The 15,257-nt window shown below is 53.5% G+C and overlaps 1 protein-coding gene across 3 annotated transcripts in view; it reads right to left on the bottom strand.

Moving 5' to 3' along the window:
* The window catches only part of LOC133351895 (uncharacterized oxidoreductase ZK1290.5-like), a 103,059-nt gene that overhangs the window by 38,815 nt on the left and 48,987 nt on the right, over positions 1–15,257 (bottom strand). For all 3 annotated transcript variants that reach the window (XM_061567472.1, XM_061567474.1, XM_061567473.1), the window contains one exon: positions 10,332–10,423. In XM_061567472.1, coding sequence (XP_061423456.1) covers positions 10,332–10,423 — 92 coding nt within the window. The remainder of the gene's footprint in view (positions 1–10,331; positions 10,424–15,257) is intronic.

The raw sequence follows: 15,257 nt of genomic DNA, 5'->3' as shown, positions 1-15,257 counted from the left end.
AACGCGGCCGAAGGCGTGAACGCCACCGCACCTCGCAATCGCTTCCTTCCACCTCCTGGAGCCTGCAGATTGGGCACAACGTAACAGCTGTCCTCTCACAATGCCTCGCCAACTCACTTTGGGTCACCCTTTGACCTCCGACCTCTGAGTGGCACTCTGAAGATTAATGTCAAGATGTATTCCGCCAAATTAATGACTGTTTATACTTGTAGGAGGAGAACCGGAGCGCCCGGAGAGAAATGTGATTGTCTCCCTCACCAACAAGTGTCCCACCCGTGATAGCTTCCCCTTCCTGGTTACATCTACAATGCTTTCTCGCCACACCATGCGTTTTCCTTACTCCATTCTGCCATACATTACGAGCACCTTCCACAAGAATATGTAGTCCAAAGGGCAGCACTCTCTGACTCAGATAATCACCACTGATGTCAGCCGTGTCCGGGAACCAAATCTAGGCCGCCGGGTTTGTAGCGCAGTGCGCAAGCCACCGCACGCACGCACAAACACAGATAAAGAAACAAGAGGATGCCTGTGTCACCACATTCAGCCTTCAAAACTTTAGGTGCAACTTTGTGTTCTGGATGTTACCCAGGTCAGCCTCGCAAAAGAGTCAATGCCATTGTACGTGTCCTAACGGGTTTGTTTCACCCCCTGGTTAACTAAAGCATACATGAAGATGCAAGCGATCCTAGTGAGCACCCATTAAGATGCGTGTCGCACACATACAGGCACATCACATTTGCCAAATACATTCTTTGGCAGTGTTTAAAAAGTGTTTTTTTTTGGCATTTTCATCGACAGCGTGCGGGCAAACGTGTCTACGGAAGATGAGATCTGGGGTGGTGGGGGCTGGGTGGGTGGGGGCTGGGTGGGTGGGGGCTGGCTGGGTGGGGGCTGGCTGGGTGGGGGCTGAGTGGGTGCTGGCTGGGTGGGGGCTGAGTGGGTGGGGGCTGCGAGGGTGGGGGCTGGCTGGGTGGGGGCTGGCTGGGGGCTGGCTGGGTGGGGGCTGGCTGGGTGTGGGCTGGGTGGGGGCTGGCTGGGTGGGGGCTGGCTGGGGGCTGGCTGGGTGGGGGCTGGCTGGGTGTGGGCTGGGTGGGGGCTGGCTGGGTGGGGGCTGAGTGGGGGCTGCCTGGGTGGGGGCTGCGAGGGTGGGGGCTGCGAGGGTGGGGGCTGCGAGGGTGGGGGCTGCCTCTTGCTGATGCTCGTGGGAGTGTACGCCCCCCCACACCTGCACGAAGATGAAAGCAGAGACATAAAAATATATAAAATCGGAATCTAAAAACCACCACCTTGAGCAAACACACGGGCAGAGAGGCGACACCCGCATGTTTTGTGGTTGCCAGTCCCGAAAGGGAAACCCTCCCACTTGACAACGAAGTAGAACAAAGTAGTATTTTAAAAAACTAAAAAAAAAACACTTTAATGAAATGTACTGTACTGATAATGGAAGAAACTCCACGACTCCAGGAAGTGGCCCCGCAGCTTGCCATAACGTAAGGGCCCGTGAGTGGCCAATTATAGCCAACGTCAGTTGACTGTGGACAATTAGACCCAAGCCGAAATATAACATGTAATAAAGAATGTTTAAAAATATACGTTTTTAAATTTGTTATGATAGAATATAGTATCGTCGCCAATATGACATAAGTAAACCAAGTTTTCAGTCGATACCACATTGGGAAGTGGGTAAAAATTTATTTACAATATTTGAGGATACAACAACAGACAGAGTGAGTTAATAAAAAGCGTGTAATACTAATAACCCCCCCCCCCCTCGGGGCTGCGTCTCTCCGCGTGAAGTTTCGGGAAGATTAAAACACCCACAGGTGGCCAGGCAGCCTCGCGGCACGCAGCCGGAGCCAGGTTCGTCGGCGAACCTCGGCGGGGGCCAGACACAGCGCCGTGATCATTCCACGTGGAAGTGACCGCGTGTCACTGTATCATTGCGGCCGAGTGGACGTGAATCTTAGGCGGCGTAACGGTGGATCGATGAATTTGATTAACGTCGGATTCTTGACGCTCGTTATAAGTGCACCGAATCGCGCGTGGAAGAATTGGTGTTTATCGATCATTGCGATTATATTTAGGGGCGGTGATATGACCCAACCGGAGCGGGGTCCGACACTTGTTGCAAAGGTTGACGGTTCGAATCCGGTAGGCCACCCCGGTTATCACTGTGGGTGGAGTGACCAACAAATACACGCTAGCTTCTTCACAGTGGAAGTTAAAGTTCCCTGACGTCGTTCGAAACTAGGACATTGTGTGCCTGCGTCACGGTCCGGATTTGCCAAATTAGCACAATACCTACAAATTACTAAGTTGGGTTTACGCAGAACATCTTAGTCCACTACTGAAGGCTAAGCCTGAGAAACAGAACGCATATGTGATAGCCTTTGCAATATAAAAATGGCACACGTACCAAATGTACTCAATGATGATTATTATTTATATTAGATTACGTTCCCTTTAAACTGTCACCATTCGCCCGCCTGGTGTCAACGGAGCCCCCCACTGCCACAGGGCACAGCGGCACGCCCCGGCGATCCAGCACTCAGGGGTTAGCGGATCACGCGGAGTTCATCGCGTGCAAGAGACTCCAATCCTGCATGGAAACTAGGTGCTCATCAGATTGCAGTACAGGAAGTAGGTTACTGACATGCGCATGCAGTTTGGAATGTCATTCTTTCTTATTGTGAGAGTTTTCCTTGGATAATCTTGTTTCCTTTCACATGCAAAACACTCATTTCGGTAGTGGTCAAACATCCCAGAGCAGAAGGCACATGAAAGCAAGTTGTGAAACCCAGCGCAGCTTACCTGGTGAATAAAATGGCCCTATGGTTAATGCGGTCGAGTGATATGCGGAAGAGTGATTGTTGCTAGGCTCCCCCTTACATTAACACAAAACTGCTCATTCCAGCTCTATGGAGTCAGATGGGTTGTTAGTTTAGACATCTCCAGATTAGAAGGAATCTACCGCAGTCTATTTTAAAACGCACTCTCAACCCATTGCTGCCCGATCATTCATGTTCCTGCCCTTACCCCTGCCTGCTGTGTCAGCCGGGCGTGGTGCCGCCCCCACGTCCACGTCCACCCCCACGTCCACCCCCACGACCACCGCGGTATCACCGACTGGACAGACGGGAAGGGCGGCACACGCCCAGCAGCTGTCGGCGTGCTTCTGAAACGGTCCGTCGCGTCCACACCCAAGCCGTTTCCCGTGGACAGCCGTCCGATCGCTGTCACAAATAACTCGACGTCACCTTGTTCGAACATTCATGGGCACGGCCTCTGTGTTGTTGTTTTTATTACAACTCACAGCGATCTGCAGTCTCTGCAGCGAATAAGTAAAGCGACACCGACTGGAAAGTAGACGTTAAACGCCCTGCGATAGCATGCACATTACAGGCCACATCTGTGCTGTGTTGGAGCCAAAATGTTTCACCGTGGTAAAATACCTTCAACTTAAGTCGAAAAGGTACAACAGTGTTGTGTCTATAAACCCAGAGATGCGAGTTCGATTCCCGGCCATGGCTAATGTGAGTGGCGAGCGAAGTCCGAGCCGGTCCCGCGTGCCCTCACTTCGTCAGGAAGGGCGGCAGACAACTTCCACGACTGACCGTGGATTCACCAAGGCCTGTAAATGATGAGCCTTTAAAATGTAAAAAATCATTCAATGATAACTGATTTTATGTAGAGTTGGGGAGGACATGCTGCTTAATGATGAGCTGCAGCCAGGCAAGGGGGTAAGGCCTGAGAGGGCATCCTCCATGGAAATGGGACAACGAGATGGCACCAGATTGGCAAGGCTTTCATCCAGCAGTGGATCGGTCATGGCTCATGATGAGCGCCTCCCCTGGCAGCAGGGATCACGTGACCCAAATACCCACCACATACGTACTAAACGACACGTATCAATCCGCACACGAGTGATGAGATACTGTGGATGAATCGTTGAGCTGAATAATCGATACTGAGATGAAGAATTGATATCATGACGCCGCTGCCGTAAACGCACAGGGCAGAGCAACGCTGCCTTCGTAGCGGTTTGACACCGCCTCGGGGCTCTCGTGAGCGATAGTATCGCACGTGTGTTCTCTCTCCAAAATCTCCGTCATACCTCATCTGCAGAGACCCTTGCTGTGGGTCACCCCGCATTTATACCAAATGTCTGCACTCTGCTCCGTTGGTCAGGAATCGACGTCTGTGCTTTGTGTCTCGGGGAGATTTGAAGCCGTCTTGAGAAGGCAGCTTTGTTTTGTTCAAAAGTGTGTCTCACGTCTTAGCCAGCAAACATTACGCAGGATGAGAACAAGGTCAAAATTAAACGGAGAGTATTATCAAAAGCGACGCAAAGATCCATCATTTACGTGCATAGGCTGTTACTCGGAAAGTATTCTTAGAAAGCATCTACGAAGGTCGGGCAATGCAGATTGGTAACAGGACCAGCCCAGCACCTCACCACATTTGTCTTCCTGGCGACAATGTTGAACACGTTGCACCAGGCACTAATTGTAGACTCAGAAGTTACATATCCATAGGTGATGTGCGTGCGCGTAAATTGAACTTGTGAGGATCACAGCACAGCGCTGCAAGCGGTACGATGTGCGGCACACGCGCGCGTACGCGTTCACACGCGCGCGTACAAGCAAGACCGGCTGGGTGTCACCGTGCCCCACCACTCGCACTGCTACCCATCAACCGTGCTCCGTGCTCTACCACAACGTGTGCCGTCCGGCGTTAAAACCCTCCCGCGACCTTTTGTGAGGGCAGGCCACTCCCTGGCCGAGTAGTAAACCAAGGGAGCCCTGGAGGATGGCACTGAAGTTGCGTCGCTCCGGGTACTCAATGATTAATTATTACAACTTAGTCGAGGGTATTTTTGAATGGCATGCATGGTATAGGGAGGGATGCTACTGCAGTGTAGTGGTCAGCACACAGTTGAAACAACGACGCAAGTTTCGTAAATCCCCCCCCCCGTGCCTCTGTTCAACCAGCAGTAGAAATGGGTTCAACGCAGTTCATTGACCAGCAGGTGAAGGACAAAGTGTTCTCACTCTCACCCCTTCCCACACAGCTGGCCAGTGTGGAAGAGAAGACCAAAACACCCTCCAGAGAGGCTCTCCAAAGCTCCCTCCCGTGGAGGCCCTTCCGCCAGCAGCGCCCTGATCGAGCACTTGCAGCGTCGAACATTCACCCTTTGCCACATATTTGTGCAATAATTGCAAGTGACGTCCCAAATTACACCTCATTGCAGACTGCGCACCCTGGCAGCTCCTTGCAGAAATCGCGGCGCAACAGCGGGAAGCGTGCACACCGGCCGGGTGTCAGAGGGCTGAACGCGAGGCCAATCTTGGCGTTCCGTAACGTCCGTCTTTCATGTACGCCCTCCCCGCAGGTGTCTCTCGCAGGGCAGACGTGGTGTATCGCTGGGCTCTCACCTGGCGCTTTATAAGTGGAATGATTGATTCGGCAGCCATCTCTCCTCTGATTTAGTCAATGGCAGATGGAGTTAACCTACTGCACCTGCCTTGCAAACCCATACCTGTGAACGCACACGTGCACTCAACCGCATACACGCGCGTTTGATGAAATGCACACTTTCGCTTCACACACAAACACACGCACGCACGCGCGTACACACACACACACAAACGCACATTAAAGGCCGACCACATCCAGTCTAAAGAAAGCCATATGTCGTGTGGCCAAAAATGTTTAAGGAGATGCTTTGACCACACGTCCTTACAAGTACTTCTCAAAGAGCATTTATCTGACAGCTGCAATGAGGGCTTGAAATATAGAATGCATCCTTAGGGTCTTTGGGCTGCACTGTGTCCCCTCTGTCTTAATTAGGGGCATTCGGAGATAAGGGCAAAGCAGGCAAACCGAGGGAGATGGGCACGAACACGTGCCGCTACAAAGCAACCACATCGCAGCGCTGGAGGCTAAAGCACCCCGGCACAAGACGATGCGTGTGTGGCTGAGCACCATTGTTGTCCCCTCACTGCATGCTGCTGTTGTGATGGACATCTGTAAAAAACACAGAGGCCCTCCTCAGGCCCCAGGCCCGGCCTTGGAGCCCAGCCCTGGTCCTGGACTCATCAGCAGCTGCTATGCAAAGTCAAAGGAAGAGGACGGAGAAGAGAAAGCAGAACGCCAGACAAAGACGAAGTGCCCACCGAGTGGGAGTCGGGGTCCTGGGGGTGGAGGAGGGGCTGGTGGTCAGCGGTGCATCTTAAAGTGCAAAAAACAAGGCGCTTCAGGGAAGCTGGGCAGAGATGGCTGCACAAGCAAACTGATAAAAACCCAAAGGTCGTGATTTACACATTGAGTAAACCTTTGCACGGGTCTCTGAGTACACAAAACAGGCACCGAGCTAACAATCCAGTCCATTAAGTGAGGGTCCATTACAGCCCCAATGTACATCTCCCTGTGCTGTTTAGTGGCTTGCTAGACGATGGGCACGGAGGGGCTGGGTGAGTGCTGGGTGATTGCTGGGTGATTGCTGGGTGGCAGGCATCACCCCAGTGATGACCAACATCCCCGCTGCAGGCCACTTGGACCGTTTTCATCCCGAAACCGGTGGGTGGTTGTTGACGGGTGTCATCTGCTGACTCGTGGGCTCTGACGATGACGATGACGATGCTGTTAAATCATTCGCAAGCGTGGAGGTTATTGCTCATGCCCAAATCTTTACTTTCGAACATTACCCCAAGATTCAATTCCATAGATAACTATTCATCCAGGGTTCTCTTACAAAACACATAGCAAGCCTCAAGGCAATGACTCTTCCTTGGATTTATGAATCATTATTGATGTGCGTAATATACTCTGACATTAAATCATTGCTTCAGTTTAACTCCTGGAAACCTGGGCTTGCGGTGCGGTGGCACAGTGACGGGTGCACGTTGCTCTGATCGCGACCACCCGAGTTCAATTCCTGGCCATGGCTAACGTCAGCGGCGAGTGACATGCCAATCCGTTTTGGGCTCCCTCCCCTCTCCATTGCAGCATGGTGAGGAATGTTAAAACAACCGCCATAACTAAAACTTGCATGGGGAAGCCTTCATCCAGCAGTGGATTGACAGCGAACTGTAAATTATTATTCTTAAGGAGTGCCGCTGCTTTATTAACAAAAGGCCACATTGGCCATTTAGAGTCAGCGGTAGGTTGGTACGACCTCGTAACGTTAGGGCCGGACCACCTATGTCGGCGCCAAGCTGTGCCGAGCATCTTCAAACAGCGTGGGGTAGGTGGTTCGTGTCATCAGTGCCCTGCTCTAAAACCACGCACAGCTAGAATGTCGTCGTTAAACCGGGCGACGTTGCTTCTCCAAGCAATAAAAATCCCCTTTCAACCGACTGAGAACAGAAAAAGGATCGGGTTGGGGTACATACGTCTTATTTTTCCAGGAAAGTATCAAGATTGCTTTTCAGGTGGGTCCTGCAATAGGATGTTTGGCCAGCTTGTTAAGGAGTTGTTTTGCACGTGGGAGGAAATGAGATGACTTGGCGAGGACCCTCGTGGACACCCTCCATTGGGTTGACATCGTGGCTCTGCTCACAACGAAAACAAATATTCAGCCCTTCGTCGAAATCAGCTTCTGGACGAACGCCCCCCCGCCCCACGCCGACGCCGTGTGGGTCACCTCGGTTGTCTCACCACGCCGGTCAGCGCGGGAGGGCAAGAGAGGAGCATCCGAGACCGGTTCAAATATCACTCGACACTGGTGCGAGCCGTGGCTGGGAATCGAACTCAAGCCACCGGGTTCATAGCGCAACGTGCTAACCGCTGTGCCACCGCTCCACCCGGTCCCTACAATATTGCGAGGCGTACACACTGCATACGTACCGTATATTGTTTAAATAACATTCAATAACATAATTTACGTGTGTGTGTATATATCGTCAATAACACCCGACCCCAACCTCGCTGAGATTCCTGCCTGGAAAGCATCACCGTCGCCAGGACGGTTATTTTGCCGTGGGCTGCTGGCGCGGGGCAGTGGCGAAGGAAGTCCCCGGGACGTGAGGGTGCTGCGCTGTTCGTGCTGACGAGACAGCGCCGCGCCAGCAGCGGTGGCTCGGTGCCACAAGCCGTGTTTCACTGAGACACGGTAAACCTTTACGCCTGCCAAAACGCATCTACAAAGCAGATTTTCCACATAAACCTGACGCTTATGTGAATTCTGCGCCGATTCACCGGGACAGACACAGCAGCTCCGCTCCTCTCTCTGCCTGTCCCTCGGTCTCTCCGCCCATCCGCCAAGCTCCCCCATCACCCACCTCTTCACCCTTACCCCACTTTTCCCCTCCATTCCAACCCCCCACCCCCCATCTCAACCCCTTGCAACTGCTCTCCCCGCTGCTGTCTCGCGAGTCCCATCCTGGCCGTGTCATCGCCCGGGCTGCCCCCCCCCCCCCGGGGGGACGAAGGGGTTGCCAGCGACGGCTTCTGCAGGGGGACCCCGGCGTGAAAGGTCCCCGGCGTTCGTGCGCAGACACCGGCAGCGGCGCGGCTGCACCCTGGCAAGCGGCCCCATTAAGAAAAACAAATATCCCGCCCTGATGTTGTTCACGTGTCGTGCGTGCGCGTGTCGTGTGCGTGCGTGTGCATGTGCATGTGCGTGTGCATGTGCGTGTGCATGTGCGTGTGCATGTGCATGTGCGTGTGCATGTGCATGTGCGTGTGCATGTGCGTGTGCATGTGCATGTGCGTGTGCATGTGCGTGTGCATGCGTGCGTTTGTGCGCGGAGGTGTGAAGAGCGGTGGTATAGTCATTGGCGCGCTGCGCTACGAACAGGAATTGAAGTTGATTCAAGTTCAATTCCTGTTCGGGACCAATAACAGTGACGAAAATCTGGACCGGGTCCTTGGCCGCCCCTAGGTCAACACAGCCTTAAATGAGTAACTGGTGCAGGATGTAAACAAGATCGGCACTGGGGAGACAAAGGTGGCCAGGCGTGGTGCTGACCACTCACCCCGTCGTGTGCCGGGCCATGCTCCATAGGCGCTACTCGCTAACAGCACTTGTCACACGGGGAATCCTGTCTTTGTGTGCACGTGTGTCTGTGTGTTGCCACACGCAAATAAAGACAAAGATTCCCTGTTTAGTTTCTTGCCAACAGCAGCGAGCGCTATAAGAAAGCAACTGAAACACGTCTGTGAATAACACGGTGTTATTGACGGACGAGTTGAGTTTAAAGCGGTGTTAGTGACGAATATGTTGATTTCTTTCCGTTATTTGTGCTTCTGCGCCACTGCCCGTGCAGCAACATCGCCACACATTGAGATTTAATCGGACACGTGGAGCCTGAAACCGGTCACTGGAGACCAAATTTAGAGGTGGGGATCGCCTAAAGCCAGCAAGCTGGTCAACAACAACAACAACAGACATGGCCGAGGCCTGTTGACACCAGTGGGCCGCCGACACAGGACCAACAGGGCCCGATATGCACCTCGAATCGCGTTTTTATTTTCAGTGAAGCGCTTCGTAGCGGTGTGCTTTTTGAGATCCCATCCTCTCGAGGCTTCGTTTTTTAACGGCAGGGCCGCCGTGTCGTTAGACGATTTTTTATTTATTGAGCGTCGCCAATGAACGCGGCGGAGGAGGCAACGACAACGGAGTTAGGACCCCCCTCACGAGGGGCGCGGTAAAACCTCAAACAGAAACCACGGGCACAGCGTTGGCGGTCGTGTCGAAACGCAGACCCCTAAATACTTTACCATCACCATCACTAAATAATACGACGATAATAACCATCCGGCATCTTGGGCCAACGTTTCCCTGCTCGGGCCCTCCTTTTTCAGAGCAAAGAGAAAGCAAGGAGAGTACTGCTAGAACTTGGCATTCTAAAAAAAGTCGTCATTTAATAATGCTGTCATTTGATTCTAACAAGAGAGCCCTTCACGGCGTGGTGTCTCAGATTCAGAATTTGGATTATGCCGAAGTATTCCGTGGAGATGTTTGGTGTTTCCAAAATAAGTAAGCTTAAAGTCCGTGGCATCAGTTGGTGTTATTTCTATCCATGAAGTACAAATTGCAATAGAAAATGTTGAAAATATCTACCGTACATTACACTCCATACAAAAGCCAACAGCTCTCCCACGAAGAGGAAAATGTGTGCAGAATACGAAGAAGCTGTTCCATTCAACATGCGGACATTTGGGAGGCGTACCATTACACCAATTACAATCACACGTGGTATTTGAATCGCATCCTCGTGCTTTCATTTCACCATGGGAGATGCCGGAGCAGAGCTGTGAAACAAAAGCAGCCGACCGAGTGAGAGGCAACGGAAGTGTAGAGCAGCCCGGCGCGCTCCACGCACCTGGTTCACGTGCGGGGTGACGTCACAGTCTTCCTGCAGCTCCTCCATGTGGTGCTGCTGAAAGTTGCTCACTCCAATTGCCTTGCAGATGCCTGCACACGAACAGAGACGGTCAGAGACGGACACCCCTCACCGCGCAGCCACTAACGGACGGTCAGAAGTGCCGCCAGCCATCGGTAACGGAGGGCAGGATGGCGCACAAGGCGAGAGCGGCGTGGTCACAGCACCACGCCCGGCCGCCTTTGTCTCCCCAGTGCCGGTTTTCACGCAACGCCACCCGGTACTCATTTAAGGCCGAGTCTATATAGGGGAGTTCCAGGACCAATTCTGATATCGCTCACCACTGATGTTTAGCGGTGGTGAACGATCGAACCCATTTGTGCGCAACACGCAAACCACTGCCTTACCACTTGCCATACACAGACGTACGTAGCAATAGCAGCAACTACTATTGCCTATGTAGCAGTGATATTACCACAGTATTTGTGCCAGGTTAGGTGCAGTTTGCAGCCGTGGCATGGTGAAGGTTGGCTTGCAGGAGGTCGCATGACAAACCCAGGTGCCATAGGTTAACAGACCGGAGTGACCAGCAGGTCCACCACTTAGGCTCCCACTGCGCTAACTCGCTGTGTAATAGTCCATTACACTGCTCATTGTTGTACGCATTCCTCCTCCACCTCCTGCTGTTGCGACTGCAAGCAACTGCAAATCGCATCATTCACGAGCCTCCTTCACAGAGGTTGACCGTGACACCTCTGATACTGGCCTTTGGCAAGTCCGTTAATCTCCAGGTCATCCTGCACCATATCAGCTAATCCTCTGGCTCATTCCGCACTCGTGCATCGAGTCGGCCAAACCGAAGCTGCTTGAGCAAACAGTGGCTGGGCACTGCAACCTTGCCTGCCAGACATTGCCACTGCTGGGGCATTGTTCAAATCTTGTACTGCTACCTGTGCTAAGGTTTGTGATTATATGAGGCCATGCAGACCGCTGAAGGCTCATGGACTTGCTACAGTAGGATACATCCAGATGCTATAGGGTAGCTGGATGCGCTGATGGGAATTGTGACTTCTGGGAAACCCTGACCCAGTTTCTCTCGTTGCCACCTTTCAGCCGTTCCACGCTTTATTCCTTCTTGTGAGCAAAGCTCCTCCACCGCACGTTACTGCTAGGGGCTTCCCAGCGGCATCGCTCAAGCACAAACTCCGAACAGACCGATGCACACTGCAGATACCAACCAGTGGGATGTCCTCGTGTACCATGTCACTAGACCCTGCTGCTTGCTATAGCCTGGGTTGGGCTCATTTAAACCACTCCGGACTGATCTCGCAAAAAATGCCCAAGCAAGTGGTATCTTAGGCCTAATGAGCCACTCAATGCAGTCCTGCCTAAATGGTGAGGACATTCAATAGACTTTGCCTAGACAGCTCTGTATCCAGGATCTCACAATGTCCCACACGCGTGTTCACAAAGCAACAGACACATGCGAACGTGCGCACAACAAATATGCTTAGATGCACATGTGAACATGTGCATAAACATTCCCATATGCTCGCGTATAGGAAATAAAATATGCAATAAAAACACATGTACAGACACAGTCCAGATACACAAGCACAGCCAACGACAGAGATCCAGCGTCGCAGTCACACATCAGCAGCTTTCACCCGGCAAGCTTCGCCTCTCTTAACGGTTCTCGGGAAGGTTAAACGAGTTGCCCTGCTCAGTATATTTGGCGGCGTGTGCTACGCGACACACAGATGGGCCTCTCCATCTGTCCTTTTCCAAGCTTGGCGTGCGCGCGCGCATTTGCACGTACGCGTGAATGAGACCTAATAACTCTCCCACAGAGGCACTGATCGTGCGTGCTGTGGGAGGGCGTCTCTCACGTTTATTGCCCAGTGACTGAGGGTCACCTCTAGGGACGGTGCTATCCCAAGTGGCCTCCCTCCGCCGGCTTGGCCTTAAATTAACGTCCAGCGAAAGCCTCCCCTCAGCTGACGGGGAGCGTAGCGGAGGAGAGGCAGTGACATCGCGCTGAGGAGAGGCCCCGGGGGGGGGGGAGGGGGGAGACTGAGTGTGTGTGGGGCGAGAAAACCGTATATTTTATGGATAAAAGGTGGGGGTGGGAGGGGAGACGTTGGAGCGGCGGTGATGTAAACAAGAGCGAGAGCGCGAAGGGCATGGAAAAATAAACGAGCGAGAACTTTTGTAGCCGACACGCAGGTGAACGGGATCGTAAAAGCGCGGCCAGGCGGCCGGCTCGGAGGCCTGGCACCGCTGAGGCGTCGACTGCTCCGCGCACCGCGACGGGCCACCCGACGTGCGTCAGCCGTTGTCCCCGACGCCTTCGCGCGGGACGGTCCTCTTCGCTTCAACTAGAAAAACAAAACCGCCTCGCCGACTTCGTCGTGGAGCGTAAACCATCACCACGCGAACGCCGCTCATCCTCGCCAAAACGGCTTTTGGCTGCTGGCCGTCGAACAGAGGAGACGGTCTCCCCATCGCGCTCCTTCGGATGCGCTTCAGCGGCCGTCTGGAACGCTCTTCCTTCCAATATTAGAAAGCCACTGGAGCAATGCACTGTTAAATCATCTAGGGTGAAAACTAATTTCTTCAGAACTGCTTTGTGCGTGTCGGTTTGCCGTCCTTCACCCGCACCTCCGATTTGCCACGGTTGGCTACTTAGGGTGCCAACGAAGTTCAATGTGCGTACGTACAACAAATAAAAGAGAACCAGCAGCTGACGCATGTTTTTTTTTTTCAAATCATTCACCGGGGATGCTGGTGCCCTGTGACTGGGCCAGACTGGAAGGATGCACTCCGCACACATTTCCGCTCTTTGTTTTTTCGTCTCAAGCCGGACGAGAGAACCGACGAGAGGAAGCGTTGTCCGGAGCCCGGTATCTTCTGAGTGCCATCACCTCACAACCCTCGACCGCCACGGGTCTCCGAAGGCGCGAGCGCCGTTCGCTCTTCGCCAAGGTGACACAACAGAGAATTATACCTGCAATAATGTTTTCATCGGACGCACTGGCCCACTGCAAATCTTCTGTTGTCGGGCAATGCTCACAAGAATTACGACGAGATGCCGTCCTCCGTCCAGTCGTGCGGCACGTGGGGCTGACTCGACCGTACTTCACCACTCTGCTCAGTGGGAATTGGTGAGGGAGGGGAGTATAGATCTCGGAGCAGAGTACAGTACAACAATGGAGGTCCTACACTATTTCCTGCTGCAAAGGAAGCCCCACAGCTCCCCGTATTGTGTACGGTGGTCGCCCATCCAGACGTTATCCAAGCTCCACCCTGCTGAGCTTCTGAGATTTGATGAGAACGGCGCATTCCAGGTGATAATTCACAGGCACCTGTCAAGGCAGACCTCTGGAGGTCACAACGGAAGAGGTCGATGCCCACATCACGTGAAGCCAGTGTCCTTGCTGAAGTGAGCAATGGGGGGGGGGGGGGGCGGGAGGGGCAATTCCTCACAAGGAAAAATCCCGGCTGACGTCCCACAAAGTGGCACTCATTTTAATCCGCCCGAATGGGCTTGCAATCAAGTTGGAAGTCACTGTCCAACCGCTGCAGAGTAACGGTCAGCGCACACAGGGTTTGCCATCCAGAGGTCGCCCGTCGATTCGACCTCCCGGCGCGGGCAGCCGACACAACGGTGGACGTTTCTCCACCCCGCGACCCGCCACTCCGTGTCACCCTGCAGCGTAAACATGAACAGTAAGCCACAGTGCCCCCGACAGCTCGCCTGCGGCGAAGCGTGGGCACTCCCACCTACTCAAAGACATCTGGACAGCTGTGGAAGAGTAGGCCCAACACCCTCTAGAGGGGCTCTCCAGAGCTCCCTTGAGTGGAGGCCCTTCCGCCCGCAGCGGAGTTAGCAATCGCAGGGGCTGCACCGTTACCTTTTTATGATATGAAACCGGGCACACGGCGACATGGCCCTGCGAGCGGTGCTCTTTGAAGACGGAGTGTAAACAGTCCATTCCTCGCTAAATTCATCACCGGGCAGTCGCACGGAACCGTGCCGCAGTCGCCGCCGACCGCGACGCAAAGCGCGCAGGGAGACCGCCGGGCCGCACGGCCGCGTCGCGACGTTTGGCAGCGCCGCCCACGCTTATTAAATCAGGCGCGTTCCTTTCAAGCGGCGGCAAAATAAATGGGGTTCGGAGTTAATTTGGCCGCAACTCAAGCGGAGAGGGACACGGCGTTCCTTCTCTTGTCGCCGCACGCTCAAAGGAAGCAACACTTCAGATTTTGTTTTTTGTGAAATGGCCAACGCACGCAAAAAATCGTGCGTCTGTTCCCACCTCGCCCCCCGACTCTGTTTGTCTCGCCGAGGATGTTAATCTAAGGGCGATACGGAGGTAACGGACACACTACTCGCACGATTGTCCCACACGGCGACGGCGCGATACGTGGACGCGCACTCGCACAGCGAGGTTCAACTCAACGTCCTTGATTCAGCCATGGCAACCGGCCCATTGAGGTTCATCCGTTACATCACGCGCGAGACCTTCGCAATAACACTTACACAGGGGCGGCTACATATCTCATCGGGATTAAATCGCGGTAATCTTTGTTCACGTATGAAAAGTATTTTTGAGACGTGGCATTGGAACTCAATGGAAAAAAACTATCACGAAGCAGTTAAAGTCCACTCTGTAGCAGATGGCATATGCTAAGGACACTCAATACAATCACTGGGCAGCAGGAGCAATCTGCAAATTCCATCTACGTTGATCCAGTGTCGAGTGGGCCGAGCGGCGGGCCCCTCGCTCGTGACGTGGGTCCGCGCGTGCCGAGTGTGCGCTGGTACCGGCCTCTTGAGAAGCGCCGGGGCGTGCGCCGCTAATGCAGGTTGCTCGCCAGCTCAAGCGGAATGATCAAACGATCGAAGGTGCCGAGCTGTGAGCG

Source organism: Lethenteron reissneri, chromosome 39 (assembly GCF_015708825.2).
Source record: "Lethenteron reissneri isolate LAM-NWPU_2019-01 chromosome 39, ASM1570882v1, whole genome shotgun sequence".
In the NCBI taxonomy this organism is placed as follows: domain Eukaryota; kingdom Metazoa; phylum Chordata; class Hyperoartia; order Petromyzontiformes; family Petromyzontidae; genus Lethenteron; species Lethenteron reissneri.
The sequence above is the reverse complement of the archived record's forward strand: the minus strand, read 5'-3'. Positions and strand labels throughout refer to the sequence as shown.